Genomic DNA, 21,529 nt, shown 5'->3' with positions numbered 1-21,529 from the left:
CTGACAAGATGCGCATGACATCGCATGCAAATTATCGCCCATCCAGGGGCGTCAGACTGGGGTTAAAAACCAATACTGATTACCAGGGCCCCAAAGGAAGAGAGGGCCCTTGAAAAGGCTGGAATATATGGGGGTGGGGCATGGGGCCCATCAGGACTGCCTATGAATAGGGCCCAAGATCTTGTGCAACGCCCATCAGGGCCACCTACAGCTTTAAATTGCTTTAACGTTACATATTAACTCAAACTCCTGCACTAACAACAGACAAAGAAACCTCTGTTTAAACACAAGGAGAAGTCTACTGGAAGTGCGTCTGAACTTCTTTAATAAGCGAGACTTCACCACAGGTAAGAAATTTGGACATCCTTATTCATTTGGTCACCTGATTCAGCAAACACTAGTTACAGTTTCTTTCACTTTTACAGTTGCTCAAGGTTTGATATTAAACCGTGTGCAGAACTCTTGCACTGTGTATGCTAGACGTAAATGATACATCAGCTGCATGTTACAGGGCTCTCAAGTCCCACGCATTCACCGACACACATTTCAGCTGGTTCACACGCTCAAACACCTTGCATTTCTCACGCTGAGAAGTAAAAGAGAGCTTTTCCTGCTATATCAAATTAATGGACGAAGCGCAGGGCAGTTCTGTCGAGTAGAATATTTTGATGCCTGAGTTGCCGAGATGAGATAACCTTTGACCTTTTCAAAATGGCGGAGAGCAACTGAAGAGTAGGATTGTACACTAAATGTTTTTCCTAATGTTAGCACATAGTTTTTGTAGCCTATACAATGTTGTGTCATTGACAATTGTAATATAATGCATTAACACTCAGTGTCACTTTTAAAAATACCGTTATGGTTTGGTGTTACCTAGCAGCTAGCAGATGCTAGCTAGCAGTCAATAGGAGCCTATGAGTGATCAGGCAGACTTGAACACAACACACTGGGAAATACCAGTTCACAAATGGAAAATATCATTTACCATAGCACGTTAAGGCAGCATAAGACCCGACAAGCAGATGACATCAGAGTACCGCGAGAAATCTTGCGTAGGAGTTTGATTTAAAATCGCTCTCGCGGTACTCATGTCATCCACTTGTCCAAAAGCAAGATCAGATGAATGCGGTAGATTTAATTAACCCCCTTTTTAAAGCATTTCGATTTTACGATTCCTTGATGAAAACACTTGCCTTTGATCAAAGACAGTGAGAGCTGATGTTGGGTAATACAATTAAATTTGTTAGTAATTATTAAATTAGTCAAAAACTCTACAAGAGCTTTGCAACCAGAAGCATAGCTTACTTAAGAGAAGTACTAGATAGGCTTCCTAAAATTAATGAAAAGAGTAAATATGCATTTTATTATTATTGCCCTGTCATCAAGGCATCAAATGTGCAACAAACTTAACACAAAACATTATAAGCTGAAATGTATAGCCTATCTCTCTCACACATTTATAGCCTATCTCTCTCACACTAAAAAGTATACTTCTATAATGTACTTAAAGTGCTCTATTTTCATGTACAAATTCGTACTTAATATAGCCTACATAAATGCCTTCTTTAGTAAATAATAATGAACAAAAATATGCTAAAATTTATTTTTAAAAATTTATTTAGGTACCACTTTCATTTCTTTGTATGAAAAATGGGTAACTTTACAAGTTTATTACAAGTGGTATAGATACATAAAAATTCTGTCATTATTTTCTCACTTTCATGTTGTTACAAACCCATATAAATGTCTTTGTTCTGAAGAACACAAAGGAAGATATTTTGAGGAATGCTTGTAACCAAACCAATCATGAGCCCCGTTCACTTCCATAGGGAAAAGTGAATGGGGCTCATTAATGGTTTGTTTACAAAATAATAGGTAAATTAAACTGTTAGCAAACACTTAAGAATTGGGTTGGGCTGAGGGGACGATGCTGCAAATACCCAAGTGTCCCCTCCACTAATAGATCTATAATCTCATTCCAAAGTTTTGGTAAACTTGAAAGGCCTGTGCATGTAGAAGAGACACAAAAATCAACAACCTAACACTGCCAGCCAAGCATCAGTTTTTTGTTTGTTTGTTTTGCAAAACAATTTTGTTAGCTGTGAAGCTTTTTTAAAAACAATCTGTAAACATATACACATATTTGTATAAATAATGTTTAACCAGTACTCCTAAAGTGCACAGAGCTTAGCTCATGGCTGACCCCTTGTGGGCTTTAAACTCTTACCAGCACATTTGTTAACCAGGGTCCATCACCAGCACTGGTAACTGAATCTCTTATTTCTTTCTTATTATCTAGAATCCATCATGAAGAAACTGCTTGTGGATGTTGATTGTGGAGTGGATGATGCTCAGGCCATTATGATGGCCTTGGCCGTGCCAGACGTGCAGATCCTGGGCATCACCTGTGTTCATGGAAACACTAAAATAGATAATGTCTGCAAAAATGTTCTGCGGGTCCTGGATGTTTGTAATCATCTGGAGGTAACACGGACATGCATGCTTTATTTAATGTAGTTTAAAAAAAAAACATTTCATTTAAGTTTAAGTTTTTAAGTCCATCCATATTTATTTTTCACTCTTTTTATTAAGACACAAACAGAAAATACAGGAAACAAAACAATTTTCAGAACTAAATGTCTTCTTCAGGCATCAGTCAGTATTTATTGTGACATCTCTTGACACTATTAAACACATCTTACAAGCAACAGTGATCTAGTGATAAGTCCCTGCTGTTAGCCACACCATATGGGTTAAAATAGCTTAAACTGCAGGGATTTAAAGGTGACATAGAATGATTGAATGGGGTATTTATCCTTCTTCTGCGACGTGACATGTAGACAAAAAATGTTTTGTTTGGGTCTGTAATGCCTTAGAAGCTTCCTAAAAACCTCTCTCAGATTGCTCTATTAGGGTGGGGGATTTTAAACAAGTGGTTTTGCATCTATTTGGCTCCCCCTACTGGTTTAACTTGCAATCTCATTACTGATTTGCTGACTTTGCTGCCACTGAAAAAATGTAGCCAATTATTTTAAAATGGAGGGGCAGTGAGATGCCTGTGATGTCATAAGCATCAGTTTTTCAGATTGGGCCGTTTTCTGGCTGACATTTCTAAAAGAGGAATTTCTATGAGATTGAGATGTTAGCATGTTTAGCACTTTTTGTATGTTTGTGAATGCGAGTAGACTACCATTATTCAACAAAGACAAGGTAAATATGTTTTTTTCATTCTCTGTCCCCTTTAAATTATTTTGAGAGCCTGGATGATTCCACCCATCTTAGTACACAATAATGCATTGTTGTCTAGCTAGCACATGACAACCATTTCACTTTAATTGGGAAAAACATTTTGTTTAATTTGCTTCAGATTCCTGTATTCCGTGGAGCAGCTAAATCACTCTTGGGTCAGATCACCAGTGCTGGAGAATTCCATGGGACAGATGGACTTGGGGATGCCCCAGATCCCAATGCTCCTGGTTTGGACCTCATTCAGGCAGAAGGAGCGGTGTCAGCCATGATTCGAATAGTCAATGAAAATCCTGGGGAGGTACGTAGAAATATTGAAAAAGGGACGGACCACACATTGCCAACACTTACCATAAATTTTACTTGGTTCTTCAAGGTATCTCTAGTGGCCACGGCTCCACTGACGAATCTAGCATTGGCAGTGAAACTTGATCCCACATTCCCCCAGAAACTCAAAGGCCTTTATATTATGGGTGGCAACACAGATTGTGAGTCCCTAAAACACCTAATACGTAACTAGAATATGGCTGGCTGATATATTTAATTTTCACAAATCTTTTGCTGATCACAATGATTTTAACTATTTTCTAAGCATTTTGTTAATATACAAGTATAAGAATGTTAGGACGTTTGTAAGATGTTTTAATATCATCTTTGAATTTCAGTAACAAAGATGGATTTTTAGTAAGGGAGTTAGTAAGTTTGAATTGTTAATGTGAATTAGTTAAATTATCCAATAAATAAGTTTTATGCTTAATTTTTAATTTTCACTCAGAAATATTTAGGTAATCTGTGGATTTTATGCATGTTTTAGTAAATGTTTTAGTTTGATTTACTCTTTTTTTATTTTCCTCTAATTATAACCAACTGGAGAATAATGACAAATATTTATCTTTAGCTCGTGGGAACACCACCATGTGTGGAGAATACAACTTTGCAGCTGATCCTGAAGCAGCTTACATCGTTCTAAATGAATTTCTTTGCCCAATTTACGTTGCAACCTGGGAGTTTACCTGTCGAAGTAAAATACCCTGGGTAAGATCCTCTTGACTTGTAATACAATAGATACATGCACATCGAAACAACTCTTGGTGGTTTAGGCATGCATGTGGGTGATTATATAATTGCAGGTGAATTTGGTGGCCAAAGTCATGATTATATTTTAAATTACTTCAATAATTTGTACTCATGGATCACAAGATGTTAAAGGCCATAACAATATAATATATACTGTAAAAGTGTCTCTCATAGCTGAAAATCATGATTTTCTGATGCAGATTAACAGTGTTGACAGTCATGTAACAGAAGTGGTAGTCATACAGAGAAACACACACAGGTTTCCTGATTTGCATGTTTGTCACACTGTAATGTTTCAGATCATGAAACCAATTCAAATATTAATCAAAGATAACACAAAATGCAGTTTTAAATAAAGTTTTTTAATTATGAAGGGAAAACAAAATCCATACCCACATGGCCCTGTGTGAAAAAGTGCTTGCCCTCTAAACCTAATAAATTTGGGCCACCCTTAGCAGCAACAACTGCAATCAAGTGTTTGCGATAACTTGCAATGAGTCTGTTACAGCGCTGTGGAGGATTTTGTTCCACTCATCTTTGCAGAAATGTTATAATTCAACCAAATTGGAGGGATTTTGAGCATGAACCACCTCTTAAAGTCATGCCATAGCATCTTAATAGGATTCAGGTCAGGACTCTGACTAGGCCACTCCAAAGTCTTTGTTTTGTTTATCATTAGCCAATCAGAGGTGGACTTGCTGGGGTGTTTTGGATCATTGTCCTGCTGCAAAACACAAGTTCGCTTCAACTTGAGGTCATGAACAGATGGCTGGACATTGTCCTTCAGGATTTTTTGGTAGACAGCAGAATTCATGTTTCCATTTATCACAGCCTTCCAAAGAATTTCAGGTCCTAAAACATCAAAATGGCACCAGACCATCACACCACTATATTTTACCATTGGTGCATGATGTTCTTTTTCTGGAATACAGTGTAACTTTTACATCAGATGTCATGGGACACACACCTTCCAAAAAGTTAAACTTTTGTCTTGTCAGTCAAACAAGTATTTTCCCAAAAGTCTTGGGGATCATCAAGATGTTTTCTTGCAAAACTGAGATGAGTCTTTATGCTCAGCGGTGGTTTTCGTCTTGGTACTCTAACATGCAGACCATTTTTGCCCAGTCTCTTGCTTATGGTGGAATCATGAACTCTGACCTTAACTGAGGCAAGTGAGTCGTGCAGTTCTTTGGATGTTTTTGTGAGGTCTTTTGTGACCTCTTGGATAAGTCATCTCTGCGCTCTTGGGGTAATTTTGGTCGGCTGGTGACTCCTGGAATGTTTACCACTGTTCTGTTTGTGGATAATGGCTCTCACTGTGGTTCACTGGAGTCCCAAAGCTTAAGAAATGGCTTTATAACCTTTTCCAGACTGATGACTCCAGACTCTTAATTACTTTCTTTCTCATTTCTCATCCTGAATTTCTTTGGATCTCAACATGATGTGTAGCTTTTGAGGATCTTTTGGTCTACTTCACTTTGTCAGGCAGGTCCTATTTAAGTGATATCTTGATTGCAAACAGGTGTGGCAGTAACCAGGCCTGGATGTGACTAAAGAAACTGAACTCAGGTGTGATAAACCACATTTATGTTTTAATGGGGTGGCAAGCACTTTTTCACACAGGGCCATGTGGGTTTGGATTTTGTTTTCCCTGCTTAATAAAAACGTCGATTTAAAAACTGCATTTAGTGTTTACTTGTGTTATCTTTGATTAAAATTTAAATGTTTTTATGATCTAAAACATTAAAAGTGTGACAAACATGTAAAAAAAACATCAGGAAGGGAGCCAACACTTTTTCACTGTACATGACTCTCAACACGGTTAGGAGGATGCACGTGTTAAGTATATTTTTAATGCATTTGTACTTGTTCTGTTACAGGACTTCTGTGATGGCTGGCTGGCCCAGGACACAGATAAGACTCGGTTCATGAAAAAGATCTTTAAGCACAGCATGGAGTCCAGCCACAGTGAGAGAGTGGAAAAGGAGCTGGTATCAGGACAGGGGTTCATCTCCTGTGATTCTTATGCCATGGCAGCTGCCATAGATGACAAATATCTCATTGAAACTGACCAAAAAGCTGTAACAGTAGAGCTTGCAGGCAACTGTTGCAGAGGAATGATGGTTGTAGATCATCTTGAACTTCTGCAGAAAACTCACAAAGTCCACATCATAAAGAAGGTGGACTTAGAGCGATTTAAAATGCTTATGATGAATGCTTTAAAATAATATATCCATAATTTCATTTTATGAATGTATTTTATAATCATCTTTGTAGATTTTCGTGTCTAGTGCATTAATGACTCTACTTCATTAAAATGTTTCCAATCATTTAATGTTTAATTTACTTTATGTCCTCATGTGCCTTCCCAGGGTTGCACAGAGATGTGTCCTCTGTTATTTCTTAACAATTCTGTGCATGCTGTTCTAGAACCAAAATCAAGAATCGAGCCATTATCGAGGAGGATTAGGGCCAAGCTAAAATAAAAACATCTCAAGATTAAAGTTATTATAATGTGAGATTTAACTAGTTTTTTTTATTTATAATTTCTGGGAATAAAGTCATAATATTTCAAGAATAAAGTCAAAGTTGTGAGGTTTCGAGAAAAAAAATAATGAGATTAAACACATAGCAATATGGAATTAGAGTCGTATTTTGAGAATATCATAATTTTACATGAATGTGCTTAGTGTGATGTGAACAAGGAGGTCTGCAAAGCAGATATCAAATTACATACCTGCCTTATTAATAAAACAGTGAGAGGGAGATGCGCTCAAAAAGGCGATTTGAAGGAATCTCCCTCATATTAAAAGGCAACATGAGGAAGATATTGTGAACAAGCAAACTTTAGACGCTGCAGAGAAAAAAAACACTACCAAGTGCAGGATTTTAAACACATCAGATGTCTTTATGGGATTTTTTACAAGTAAATCCCAGATGCATTTTCCGTGTATTATCTGTAATGTCTGTGAAAAGGGCTATAGTTAAGTCAATGATCAAGTTGGATTTGGAAGCCAGAAATTTTGACAAATCAGAAAAAAAATCCTTTGACAATGGGGCATTTAAAGAAAAGATAACATAACAAATATCAATAAATCAATAACAAAATTACAATTCAAATTAGTGTTACTAAATATATCATCTCATTTGTGGGGTATATTATTCAAATGTTTTAATGTAGTTCTTTGTTGGAGACACAAAATGTTAAGAGCCATGCTGTTTGTTAAATTAAAGAATAAGTAATTTGTAGACGGTCCCTCAGAGATTGGTGACGCGTTTCAAAAATGTCGACTACAGAATAACGGGTTACCACTATTATCAGTGGTTGCCACAATAAAAATAACGTATAGTAGGAGAAATACGTTGTATCGTTTGGACGTATTCGGTAAGGATAATTTAAAGAGATTGTAATTTTTAAATGCATGTTTCAATTTTTATTAACAAAGTTAGTGAACCCAACTTTATGAAATGAAACCAACTTTAACATTACCAAAATGTGGGCTTCTTAATTATTTCGGATGTGTCTGTGTCACATATTAGTCTGTGATGACTTCAGCATTGTTTACGTGCCTTTTAAGAGAAATCAAAACTCTGTATACATTCCAGTTTTATTTGAGTTTGTGTTTTGGTTATGCGTATCTGTTAACATTACATCTGCGTCACCACCCAAAGCTTTAAAAGTGGTTTACATATTAACAGTAAACTCATCCTGCACTAGCAGATACACGGGGCTCTCAAGTTTTATTTAAAGTTTGGATTGAGATTACATATGGGCCATCCGGGTATTTGCAGCTGCGGTTCTTCGATCGCACCCAATTCTTTTTAGGTTTTTGATAGATGTTTTACCTATTGTTTATAATTGACATGCACAAATACAAATTATAGCAAATTGTCTGTTAAAAGAAAAATTCATCTAAATAAATTATTTTTTACTGACTGAAAGAGGAAATGCTGCTGTAGATTGACTGAATGTCCTGTTTTACTGTCATCATGAGTGAATATTGAAATAAAAAACACAAATTAATTTTAAAATGACACAATTATTCTAATAAAGTGAATGATTCAGAATGCATTAATGCAGTTGCAATCAGAATACACAACTTTTTTTGTACAAATTTCACAAACAACTTTAAATAAACAATCCCCTTTAACTGCAAAGTTTAGACTTCTTTAACAACTGAATGAAAAGAAGTACAAAGGTGTGTAACTTGCATTAATAATACTAATCCTTAAAGTTCAAGCCCAGGTAAACTACACAGTACAACATATTAGCAAAATATAGATGTCCTTAAAATTAGAATTAAGAACCTGCTCTACCCAAGAACCTACTCCCTTTGACCCCAATTGGCCCTGGCCTTATCCTGACTGTATTAAACAAACTATTCAAACTGATGATGGCAGTGAGTATCTTCCAATCAGAGGAAGAGTAGCACGAGTCTTCACAGAATGCTGGTGTGATAGTTGGCATAAAACTCGCAAATAAGGGACAAACCCCACCTGTATGGATTGACCCCAGGGAACACAAATACTGATAAAATGTATACCTTGTAATGAACTTAAAGTCACATTGGATAAAAGCATCTGCGAAACGTAAATGTTTTATCTTTTTACATTATGTGTACTGGTGTGTAAAGCATATATTTCAGCTGTTTTTTCTCTTATGGCTAGTTTGGCTACCATCTGATTTATTATTGTAATGCTGTACACATATCTGTACTGTTACATAGAGTACGATGATTGACCAGTACTCTATTCCAAAGAAAGTGCAGAGAGCTTGTAGTTAATGGCTGACCCCTTGTGGCTTTGAACTCACACCCTTTGGTTACAGCACACTTATTTAACAAGGCTACAGAACTGGTAACGAAATCTCTTATTTCTTTCTTATTATCTAGAATCCATCATGAAGAAACTGCTTGTGGATGTTGATTGTGGAGTGGATGATGCTCAGGCCATTATGATGGCCTTGGCCGTGCCAGACATGCAGATCCTGGGCATCAGCTGTGTTCATGGAAACACTAATGTAGATAATGTCTGCAAAAATGTTCTGCGTGTCCTGGATGTTTGTAAGCATATGGAGGTAACATGGACATGCATTCATTATTCAATGAAAGTAGTTTTTAAAAACTGGCATTAAATCATATGGATATTAAATGCTTGTGATGTTTCTCATTTGCTTTGGATGAAAGAATCTGCTAAATGAAAAGAATGCAACAGCAAAAACAATATTATCATTTGCTTGTATTAATTTGAATGAATCAGACACTTAAATGCAAATGTTTATCCTTATTCACTATAAATCATGATATTTGCACTTAGCGTTCACCTGAGTATGAATAGAGCTGTCACACAATATGCATTGTTGTCTAGCTCAGTGATTCTGAAACTGGGGGCTGCGAGATTGTGCCAGGGTGCCCCAGATTTATGCATTTTATAAAATACATTAAAGGGCACATTTCACAAGACCTTCTTAAGATGTAAAATAAATCTCTTGTGTCCAAAATGTATGTATGTGAAGTTTTAGCTCAAAATACCATAGATAATTTATTATAACATGTTAAAATTGGCACTTTGTAGGTGTGAGTCCTGTAAATGCAAATGAGCTGATCTCTGCACTAAATAGCAATGCTGTGTTTGGATAGTGCAGATTAAGGAGCAGTATTATCCCCTTCTGACATCACAAGTAGAGACAAATATTAATGACCTATTTTTTTCACATGCTTGCAGAGAATGGTTTACCAAAACTAAGTTATTGGGTTGATCTTTTTCACATTTTCTAGGTTAATAGAAACACTGGGGAGTGGGGACCCAATTAAACATAGAAAAAATCAGATTTTCATGATATGTCCACTTTAAATGATCATAACTTCTGTCTTATTAAACCTAAGAAAAATAAGGCTAGTAACCAATACACTGTATATACAATCTTAGTTGTCACCGTACAGAAGGGCTGGGGCACACGCCGAAAAGTTTGAGAACCAGTAGGCTAGCTAGCACAATCATTTCACTGTAATTGGGAAAACCAATGTTTGCTTCAGATTCCTGTATTCCGTGGAGCAGACAAATCACTCTTAGGTCAGGTCACCAGTTCTGGAGACTATTATGGGAAAGATGGACTTGGGGATGTCCCAGATCCCAAAGCACCTGGTTTGGACCGAATTCAGAAAGAAGGAGCAGTGTTAGCCATGATTCGACTAGTCAATGAAAATCCTGGGGAGGTACGTAAAAATATTTAAAATAATATTATTAAGGGACGGACCACACATTGCCAGCATTTATCATACATTTTACTTGGTTCCCCGAGGTATCTCTAGTGGCCACGGCTCCACTGACGAATCTGGCATTGGCAGTGAAACTTGACCCCACATTTCCCCAGAAACTCAAAGGCCTTTATATTATGGGTGGCAACACAGATTGTGAGTTCCCTAATACACCCAATACATAAATAGAATAGGGCTGGCTGATATATTTAGTATTTACTAGACTTTTGATGATTGTGTAAAATTATTATTTTTTTAGCATTTTGTCAAGACTGATAATACAGTCATTCCTTGTCTTACAACAAGTATGAGAATATTAAAGATATATTTAACTCCAAAATAAACGTTTTATTATAAATCACTTACCCCTGTGTTGTTCCAAACCCATAAGTCCTTTAATCATCTTTGGAACATATTTTAAGATATTTTTGATGAAAACCGGGTGGCTTGTGACTGTCCCGTAGACTGCTATTTAATCTATACAAGCCCAGAAAGGACTGAATGAAGTCACCAAAAGTCTATGTGCTATAAGTGGTTCAATCAGAATATCATGAAGAAAAGAGAACACTTAAAGAAATAAAACTAATGACTTTATGCAACAATTAGTTTTTCCGTTGACGCGTTCACAAGCAGACTACGAGTTCACACCGTGACCTCCTGACGTAGAATTAACACTGACAATGTGAAAGTTCATGTTTTAGTAAACCATTTTCTTCTAGTTTTTTTCCTCTAATTTTATCTTACTAGAGAATAAAAACAAATATTTATTTTTAGCTTGTGGGAACATTACCGTGTGTGGAGAATACAACTTTGCAGCTGATCCTGAAGCAGCTTACATCGTTCTAAATGAATTCCTTTGCCCAATTTACATTGCAACCTGGGAGTTCGCCTGTCGAAGTAAAATACCCTGGGTAAAATCCTTTTGACTTGTAATCCAATAGATAAACGCACATCGAAACGACTATTGGTGGCATGCATGTGGGTGATTATAAAATTGCAGGTAAATTTGGTCTCATAATTTTTTCTGCTTTTTTCAAATGGTTATTACTTTAACAATATAATGTTTACTGTAAAAATTATCGCATTTAGAAAATCATGATTTCCTGTTGTCAAAATTTAGTTGCAAGTGTCAAATCTGTTACCAAGGCACAGTAAGAGTGCTGACAGCAGTCATGCAGCAGAACTGGTAGTCACACACATGCATGACTCTCAAGACGGTTAATAGGATGCACATGTTATGTATATTTGTACTTGTTCTGTTACAGGACTTCTGTGATGGCTGGCTGGCCCAGGACACAGATAAGGCTCGGTTCATGACTAAGATCTTTAAGAAAACCATGGACTACAGCTGCAAAGTGGAGAAGGAGCCAGGACAGGGATTCATCTCCTGTGATTCTTATGCCATGGCAGCTGCCATAGATGACAAATATATTCTTGAAACGGACCAAAAATCTGTAACAGTAGAGCTTGCAGGCAACTATTGCAGAGGAATGATGGTTGTAGATCATCTTGAATTTCTAAAGACTCCCAAAGTCCACATCTTAAAGAAGGTAGACTTGGAGAGACTTAAAGTGCTCTTGATGAATGCATTAAAATAAAAGTTTTCATAATTACTTTTTTTCATCTCTGCTTTATTAACATTTTTTAAATCAATGAACATTTCATTTTTTTATTGTCCTAAGGTGCTTTCTCTGTGCAGCACAGATGTGTTATCTTCACAGATTATTTCTCAATTATTTCTTAAAAGTCCTGTGCATGCTGTTCTAACAGTAATATTGTATCTTTAAATGTATTGTTTCTTTTCTCAACAAACAATATGCATTGCCATTAAACATTTCCAGCTGCTTTTTGTCTGAGAAAAACGATGCTATTGTATGTCAGAGATTAAAAAACAGAACGTTCAGACCTGAAGACTTTTCATTTAATGATTTTATATTGATGCAGTTCATAACACTTAAATCAATAGTCTGTATTTTGAAGAAATATTTGCATAAAAATAAAAAAGATTTCTATCATGTCTTAACGTCTTCTGTTCATGCTTTATCTTCACAATAAACACACAGGAGCTGTTATTCAGAATCCCTTTCTGCCTCGGAATCGAGATCGTGTGTCCAGCTAGAAGAAAAAAATGAGTTGTGACTTGTAAATATAAACTTTCAAAAGTTTTAAATATTTAAAAAGCATTTGACAATGTTAGAAGTTGCACATGGTTGTTGTTTATTAAACGTTCCCTTATCATATGCGACACTGTCTGTGAAATCTGGGCTCTAATCACATAATGTAAATCACTAAATTACTTTAAATGGGTTTTCACAGGCAATATCACATATTTATTTCAAGCTACATTATAATAACATGGTAAAAGGTTATTTTATACATTAAGAATCTGAGCAGCAGGTGTACTTACCATGGATCTCTTGCACTCAAAGAAAGCCACCTGCAAACCTTTGCAATGTCCCTCCTTCAGACACTCACTGGGCTTCTTGCCGTCCTGCGGACACAAAACAGACCAGCATGAGCTTAAAATTACATTTTCTTAACCTCACTGGAAGTTGTAGTTTTTAGCAAATATTGTTAATTATTGACAAAAAATATAACATTTTATTGTGTACCAAATCTACCTCGTGACCTTGGCATTGCTAGAGTTCAGCTGAGCTACATATACCTGTTGTTATATTTTCATACCTACAAAACTAATCTAATAAATAACAAAAACAGAAACTTTAAGATGCAAATATAGGATAATAAAAAAGACGGAATGTTGCTTAGGTTTAATCGAAGTTGTGGGGCAGCCAAACGCCTCAGCCATAGTGGAATGGACTTTATAACTGTGTTTGCTTACTTTAAATAAAATTAAAGAAACGAATGTAAATTCCATATTTAGTAAAATGCACGATAAAGCATGTATAAATATATTTGTCAGTGTGATTTTAAACAATGCTGCCTGTTACCTTCACCACACAGTCATGCTGAAGGAGACAAGCTTTAAAATCCTCTCTAATTCCAGCGCATGCACGACCATCTTCCTCTTTATCCTCGTAATATTTGGGCATTCTGTAGAGCTTTCATCCGAGCAAGTTTAAGCGAAAGAAGGCGATAGAAATTGTAAATGAAAAAGACAAAACAAGCTAATAACAAGTACTACTGTTACGAGACTGTTATGAGAGCGGCCATGTTGAGTATGACGCACCTTCGGAAGTGGACGTGAAATGCATTGTGGGAATTGTAGGTTCAATTCAATTCAAGATTATTCGACATCATGCGGTGCTGCAAAACACGACACGCCGATGACGTCAAAGTGCCGCGAGAGAAATTCGAGAAATCATACGGAGAAGGCAAATTTTGAATCTCTCTCGCGGTACGTTGACGTGATCGCCTGTCAGTTTTGCGGCGCCACATGATGTCAAAAAACACCTTTTGTCATCCTATACAAACCATGCATGATATCGACATCAATGCTGCCTGTATGTAACTAAGAATTTGATACAGAAGGTATATATAAAATATAAAATACATCAAATTGAATATATACATTTATTTCATACAATATATGTTTTATATTTATTTCTATTAATTATATTGACCAGATGTCGTCATGAAAACAACGCCAGTTTTGTATTGAACCTGAAATACAGTGGCCTGTAAAAGTAGGCATTTAGATTTTTACTGTATAGTAAAATATTAAAACAAGTGGCATAATATCAAAGAAATTGCAACACAAGCACACTTTTTTTTACTTTTTAAGCAGTAAATGTACAGTAAAAAAAATATGACATTAGGACAAGTAAAGTTAAAACCAGCATCTTATGTTTCCAGATGTCACACATGTAGTTATCCAATGCAACAAATCTCATATCTTATACAAATGTGGCCCTTTTGTTTTGGGGAAACTGTACAATATACACCTATGCGACTAGAATATACTATATGGGACACACCTAAAGGCGGGGTGCATGATTTTTGAAAAACACTTTGAAAAAGTCAGCCTGAGTACCAAAACACACGTGTAGCCAATCAGCAGTAAGAGGCATGTCTACTAACTGACATCGTTGCCTGGGTATGTGTGGGGCGGGTCTATCAAAAAAAATCCAGATTCTATTGGGTTAGGGGCAAGTTTGTTTAAGTGATTTCAAACGTCATCATTGGCTTTCAGAGATCATGCACCCCGCCTTTAAAACACCATAAATCACACATCAGCTGACCCACATACCTCATAAAGCTCAAACATTTACAATGTCACATAGTTGAATAGTTACATATAAAACTGATTAAATAATAATATCAAAACCGTTTTAATTCAGAACAATTTATTCAAATCAATGTCAGAGCAGGTAAAAGACAGATGAAGGCACATGAAAGTCCAGAATGTACCTTAAGGGTGCAGCTGTGAGGGACATGTTTCATGATTCATTTCAATGCAAGTTTGGATGGTTGGTTTAAAGACAAATATATGCAGATCCCAGATAGAGCTAAGATGTGTCTGGAAACCTATCACATGAGCATTTAACTAAAGGGCATTAGAGAGAAATCCACCTTAAAGTCATAAACACAAATCTGACGAAAATGTAGCAATTTTGCCAAAGACTCTCTTTGGATGGGTAAATTTCACAACAGTTTGTACTTCTTCATTACCCGGATCTCACAACAAGATGCAAAGGATGATACAGTGCTCTACAGTACACTTAAACATAAGGAAACATTTCTGTCGCGCCTCTCAGAAGAGATCATAAAGTGTAAACAAACAAGTATAACTGTACATTGGCTTAACAAACTTTGCATTTCACATCCAACCTAAAGTTGTCACAAAATCATGGGAGTAGGTAAATAAAATGTATGAGCGCTGCAATTGAGGACATAAAGGGGAGGACAAAACTAAAACTTTATTACCAATCATCATATTAAAGATATATACAATCACATGAGATGACAGCACTTTGAAAACTTTGTACAGTAGTTCCAACACCATCATTTCTCATAGCCAGTAACTACATGCAAAATAAATCAGACCCATAGTGTTACAATATAAAACAATACAACCTGATTCTGTTGATGAAGCTAATATTGCAAAAAATGATTTGCTGAAGTGTTCATTTTCCTTTTATCACCACTATAAATCTATGGTTCTGGTAAAATTTTGCTCATGACCAGAAACGGTTAATCTGTGGCAACGGGACTTTACAGAAAGCTCTGCAGTATTAAAATGCCAGTCGGTCATATAGTTGTACACACGCTCCTTTCAATGCTTGTTTTAAAATATTTTGACTAACTCTAATGAATGGTGTTTTCAGCTGAGCTACCTATAAGAAAGAAGTACTGTCAACTCTGTTTAAAACTGTTTACCCACATTACAGACATCTATTTTCACAGACTTCTCCCCAAATCAGTGCAGATTTTGTCCGAGCCTGCTCATATGCCCACCCATCGAACTTATTACAAATACTCATGTGTATGATACAGCGTCAAATATGGCCATAGGCAGGAAAACCTTTTCTATCTGACAAGATGATATATTAAATGAAAAATACCCAAACGTAGGGCACAGCATGAAGTCCTCTGGAAAATAAATATGAACATGCCATGCTCTAAACTTCAACGCTTCAGTTAAGCAAACACATAACAAAAGATCTATTGTATGGTTTAAGCATTTTGACAAAGGGCGCAAGGCAGTCCTTTTCCAGATCCCTTAATTTTGGGAACGCTGGACGATAAGGCACAGAGGTGGGCGGCCCTGCACCCTTCAGAATTATACAAAGATACTAACATGAAGTTAAGCCACAATCACCCAAAGCAATAAATTCTGTCACGTCATACATTTCCGATGAATATAAAATAAAATGATTTACCTCTTGTTAAAGATTTATTTTAAATAAATTAATTCACCTTCACAGATCGTCATAATATTAACAACAGCAATAAAAACCTTCAGAGTGTTTTACTGGTTGACGATAAACCGACACCAAGAAAAGCCACTTTCGCTGACCAGGAGAGGTCTAAGATATGCTGCCTGTAATTTTTTGAAATTATCTTGTGAAACAAGTCAATAAAATTCAAGATTTTTCTAAACGTTTTTAACACGCTGCCAAATATCTACATCCTAAAACCTAAAAACTAATCATTAGAGACCAACAAACCAAAAATACTTCTTAGAAGCAAAAACTTCTGTTTTCCGTTATCTGAGGTCACCTATGGTCCACGAGTGCCGCGCATCAGTAGGATCCATCACATTTTCTCCAGCATTGGTTGAGCCTACAATCCTTATTGACAGCAATGATTGCAATTCTTCATGATTCCAGATTAAACGTCTGGAAACAATCCATTCAAAAAGTGTCTTTTTCTGTACAGTAGTAGTCACATTTACACAACAGAAATCGGAAAGTAGAAAAAAATGAAAACTGCAAAGACATGATGAAGTCATCAGAGAAAGACGAAATGGTGAAAAGTGAGGAAAATTCAGTCTGAGAAGGAAGGAAAATAAAGTAAGGATCATTTTAAGAGATTGGCTCCTTGCCATGCAATGTCACTTTTTCTTTAAAGCAGCAGAGACGTGTGTGGGACAGCACATCGCCTCATACATAATCGATTCAAGACATCAGTTGGTGTGGGGTAGTTACCCAGGTATCCTCTTGATGTGAATCTATAAAAAGAAAAAGCACATTTGTTAGAAAAGCACACATCCAAAAATGAAAAGACCTAAGGTAAATTTTCACAATGCAGCATTCATATTTTTGGTCTTAAAGGGATATTTCATCCAACAATGTAAATTCTGTATTTTTTTTTAATTTCATGTTGATACAAAACTTTATTAAATTTTGTTGTTCTGATGAACACAAAGGAAGATATTTTGAGAAATGTTTGTAACCAAACCAATCAAAAGCCCCATTAACTTCCATAGTGTTCTTTTATCCTACAATGAAAGTCAATGGGGCTTGGTTACATACAGTCCTCAAACTTTCTCCCTTTGCGTTCATCAAAAACAAAGAAATGTATACAGGTTTGTAACAACATTAGGTTGAGTAAATGATAACAGAAGTTACCAGTAAGAGAGATTACCAGTAATTTACTAGTATGATGCTATATGTGAACAAAGAATAAGATTACCAGTATAGTTCAGTATGAAGTTTGGTCAAGAGCAACTGATACAAGTCAGATACAAGTCATACCTTGCCATTGTAAAGATAGTTTGATGGTTTTACTTTCAGACTTATTTTAAGCTGTGAATCTGCATGTAAACAACATCACATTCTTTTCATTTTCATTTGTGAATTCATTTGATTCCTGTCCTAATGCCAAATATCCGCATTTATAAATATTTATACCCATTTTCATTAAATCGCATATAAAGTTTGTGAAAACTTTCACAAACAAATCTGCTCGCAATTGACGGTATTATACAACTGAATTGTTAGTTTGTTGTGTAATGCAATACATCCATAGACTGTAAAAAAAGATGGACAACGCAACGTTGCTTCCTTTCATTATAATGAATCGAAGGCAAAATGTCTGACCATGGGTCTGACACAAAAACGTTAGTTTGGAGCAAAGGCATGCGCAGAATGAATCGTCCGTGGTCTGTGGAGCACGTTAACAAACCTCCGCCCAAACGCTTGCATGCCGCATTGAATTACGCCCCATGAACGTCTCATTTGACTGGTTTGCTAAATAAGGTAATTAAATACAACTCATTTTGTCAGTGTAAAATAACAGAAATTGAAAATAAATAAATAGTTATATCTTCAATCTTCCCTCGAAGCTCCAAGAGTCCGCATAGAGAAGCTGTCTATCACAAATGTCAATCATAACGACACACCCTGTTTCTATAGCATCGAATTACTAGCTAAAATGAAACGTACACAAAAATGAACAATTGAACATATATCAGCGTGATAACAACAACCTTAAAGGACCAAAACCACTTTCGGAAAATTTTATTGGAAGTGTCATTTATTTTTTATTTGGAGCCGAGTCCCGTTTGTTTGAATGAAGAGGGTGGGGTTTATGACCTGTACTGCAGCCAACCACCAGGGAGCGATCAAAGAGCCAGCAGCTTCACTTTTCAAGATGTATGAGGCACACGGGGGTTAATCACACCAGTCAAACTGGACTTGAATTGATATTTCGCTTCAGTACTTTTTGTGAAAAATTAATACTGCACAAAAATAATGACTTTTGCCTTTAAAGAACAGGAGAGGCCTGCAATTCATAACAATGATGACCTCCCATCCCAAATTAAATTAGACTTTAAATATTATTTTGGATCTGTGAAACATTTTCACCTTGCCTTAAAATGAACAGGAGAGGCATGCAATTCATAAAAAATGACAGCCAAATTGAAAGTTTTCAAAAATTTGTTAAAACGTGTATTTGTCATCTTCCGCTTTAAATGTTTAACAAGACTTGACGGTGAAAAACTGTACTGTGAAAAAATTTACAAATCAAGCTGGACATAACTACAAATCAACGTGTGCTTATTACAAGCAAAAAAAAGAAATAAAATAATTGCCAATGGGGTAAGAATTTTTTTTTTGAACTTTTTCTTATACCCTTTTCAAGAAAATGTTAGTTTTTTTTTGCTTGATTTAAGCATAAATTCACTTAAATGTTATGTTTTTTGTCTACAAACTAAATTTATATTCTTAGGTCATTTTGCTCATTAAGAAAATGCATCTTGATTCAAGAATCTGTAGATATTTATTTTGTACTAAAAAAAAATAAATAAATAAATAAATAAAAAAATATTTTTTGTAGTGTGTGCGTTCTTACTAACACCCCATTTCAATCCCAAGCAAATTGAATAGGTGAATAGAGTCCAGAAAACACTCATTAACAAAAAGAATTGGTGTATATGACTAATCAAAGCCCCAAAACAGCAAGCATACCTCACTAAGTATTGCCCAAACAGTAGAGTCCTTCTGGACGGAGAGACGTACAGCCACCACAGGATTGAAGGCAGAATCAAGCGTCCCTTCTGCCACTCCCTTCTCAAACTGAGCTGAAGACAGACAGAAATAATGTTGGCTTGTAAATAAGTACATGAACAACAAAAAAGTCCTGCTTTGAGCAAATGTGTGTATTTCACAAAGTAGCATGTTTTATGTTGTGCTCCTGTATAGCACCTTATATAGCACTGTAAGCATAAAGGTGTAAAGCTAAATGTAATGCAAGTATTGAATATAAATATGTACGAGTAAATTTACACATCACTTTAAACACAAAATTCATGCATTTACTACATTTATTGTTTGGAAAAACTGCTATTTTGTCTTTGCATATATCATACTCTCAAAAGAGCTGGTGTGAGCAAGCATCCAATAACTCACCAATTTTATAAAAGCGGTCCTCTGTTCGTTTATGTTTCTCTTTGGTCTTCACTTCAGTATCCTTTAAGAAATCAAATTCTCATTTAGACACAATTATAGAGCCTTCATGCTGGCCACTAACAAAGTTATACGCAATTTTGAAAGCAATGTTAGTAAACTTTAATGAAATTATATGCAAAACCAAGCTCACAAACTCATTTAGTCAAACTTAGACGTATAACCGGTCTCATTTATTCACGGGAAGTCTACACAAACAAACATCAAAGCCAATTTAAAGGTTGTTTAAGCTGTGTATCACAGCAGGGTGGTAGTAGGCTGCCTCATTATCACTGATATTGACTTAAATAAGCGTGAATAACAGCATGCACAGGAGACCTATACCAGATATACCCGTTAACCCTCGGTTAGACTCTGACAAATCTGTCACCCTAGGGTTTGTTAGGACATTTAGGGAAAACTTTATGGATCTAATTGAGAGTGCGGCCTTACCGTGAAGGGCAGGATCTCGACAGTAGTGTTCTCGATTTTATCTCCAGGGTGCTCCTGGTTTCCACTGCGAAAAAGGAACCTGCCAATCAGAAGCCTGAGTGTTAATGAATATTCATGTACAGGCACAAACTCATGAATATGCGTGAACACGCATGTACACACACATGCAGGACATGGGCAAGAACTTAGAAAGCATCGACGCTAGCTTAGAAAAGTGAGGCCTACACACACACGCACAGCCTTACTGAAGCTGTTTATTAAATCTAGTCACACTTAAGTAAATTGAAAGCTCATCTTGTTAGCACTGTTTATACTCAAACACTCTGAACAGGTCAAGACTTTGCTAGACAAGAACATTAATGACTGCATGTTTTTATACAACCTAACTCTCTGTCTGTGTCTATTAGGAAAGCTGCTTGATCTCTTTTTCTCTTAAATAGATCCTGCTTGTACCTTTTAGTGAAATATATGATTGATGGGTAAGTAGGCAGCCCTAGAAGCAGTACAACAGTTTAGCATTTAAAAATGTAGAGCAGTTTGTCTGTTTAGGGCTACTGTAGAAACATGACAGTGACTTTCATGTAAGGGGTGTATGTAGGTAAAAACATCTCATTCTAAGGTAATAAAAACAATACAGTTCATTATGTAGGGTCTTTATAAGGCACTGATAATATAGTTATGTATATTATATTTCATTATTGTCAAGAAACTTTCTAAAGTCCAACACTGCATCTTTAAAACTGACCACAAAGATGATAGTTTCTGAATATCATTCAAATGAGGGGCCCCCATAATAATAAAAACAGTAACAGTTTTATGCATTTTATTTGTTCAAACGTAAAAAACAAGTTTCAGAAAGCAAGTTTTTAAGAATGATAGTTATCGTCTCACGCAAGTTTGTAAAAACGGTGATGTCATGTGCATGTACGTGCATGTCCAGACATCTTGTGACAAACTGACCTGGCATACATAAAGCATTGTTGCTAATCGTTTGTGGATCCGTCTGAATTGGAACGTTGTCGTCTGTATGCCAAACATTTCAAAACGCAAAGGATAAACCTTTACCTTAAAGGGCCAGATTTACTAAACAGGGAAAACTAGGATGAGATTGCAATTCCAAAAAAGGGCAAATGGGAGTGGAAA

General features: G+C 36.1%; 4 protein-coding genes across 4 annotated transcripts in view; 2 read left to right on the top strand and 2 right to left on the bottom strand.

The window, feature by feature from the left end:
- Positions 1-241: 241 nt before the first annotated feature.
- Positions 242-6,601, top strand: LOC135782543 (nucleoside hydrolase-like). The gene is made up of 6 exons (XM_065292894.2): positions 242-347; positions 2,300-2,484; positions 3,368-3,547; positions 3,623-3,734; positions 4,145-4,281; positions 6,204-6,601. The coding sequence occupies exons 2-6, from the start codon at positions 2,308-2,310 to the stop codon at positions 6,549-6,551; spliced, it is 954 nt and encodes a 317-aa protein (XP_065148966.1). The 5' UTR covers positions 242-347; positions 2,300-2,307; the 3' UTR covers positions 6,552-6,601.
- A 1,000-nt stretch (positions 6,602-7,601) lies between these two features.
- LOC135782544 (nucleoside hydrolase-like) lies at positions 7,602-12,183 on the top strand. The gene is made up of 6 exons (XM_065292896.2): positions 7,602-7,708; positions 9,216-9,400; positions 10,359-10,538; positions 10,625-10,736; positions 11,355-11,491; positions 11,846-12,183. The coding sequence occupies exons 2-6, from the start codon at positions 9,224-9,226 to the stop codon at positions 12,176-12,178; spliced, it is 939 nt and encodes a 312-aa protein (XP_065148968.1). The 5' UTR covers positions 7,602-7,708; positions 9,216-9,223; the 3' UTR covers positions 12,179-12,183.
- Positions 12,184-12,553: 370 nt separating this feature from the next.
- coa5 (cytochrome C oxidase assembly factor 5) lies at positions 12,554-13,800 on the bottom strand. Its single transcript, XM_065292897.1, has 3 exons — positions 13,532-13,800; positions 12,988-13,071; positions 12,554-12,695 (listed from the first exon to the last, which is right to left on the bottom strand). The coding sequence occupies exons 1-3, from the start codon at positions 13,631-13,633 to the stop codon at positions 12,654-12,656; spliced, it is 228 nt and encodes a 75-aa protein (XP_065148969.1). The 5' UTR covers positions 13,634-13,800; the 3' UTR covers positions 12,554-12,653.
- Positions 13,801-15,435: 1,635 nt separating this feature from the next.
- mgat4a (alpha-1,3-mannosyl-glycoprotein 4-beta-N-acetylglucosaminyltransferase A) overlaps positions 15,436-21,529 on the bottom strand; it is a 72,895-nt gene continuing 66,801 nt past the window's right edge. Inside the window, exons 13-16 of the mRNA XM_065292893.2 lie at positions 20,387-20,465; positions 19,898-19,958; positions 19,457-19,569; positions 15,436-17,214 (exon numbers count right to left, since the gene is read on the bottom strand). Of these exons, the coding sequence (XP_065148965.1) occupies positions 17,188-17,214; positions 19,457-19,569; positions 19,898-19,958; positions 20,387-20,465 (280 nt within the window). The 3' untranslated portion in view covers positions 15,436-17,187. The remainder of the gene's footprint in view (positions 17,215-19,456; positions 19,570-19,897; positions 19,959-20,386; positions 20,466-21,529) is intronic.

This window comes from Paramisgurnus dabryanus, chromosome 15 (assembly GCF_030506205.2).
Source record: "Paramisgurnus dabryanus chromosome 15, PD_genome_1.1, whole genome shotgun sequence".
NCBI lineage: Eukaryota > Metazoa > Chordata > Actinopteri > Cypriniformes > Cobitidae > Paramisgurnus > Paramisgurnus dabryanus.
Note: the sequence above shows the minus strand (reverse complement) of the source record. Positions and strands in the feature narration are given on the sequence as shown.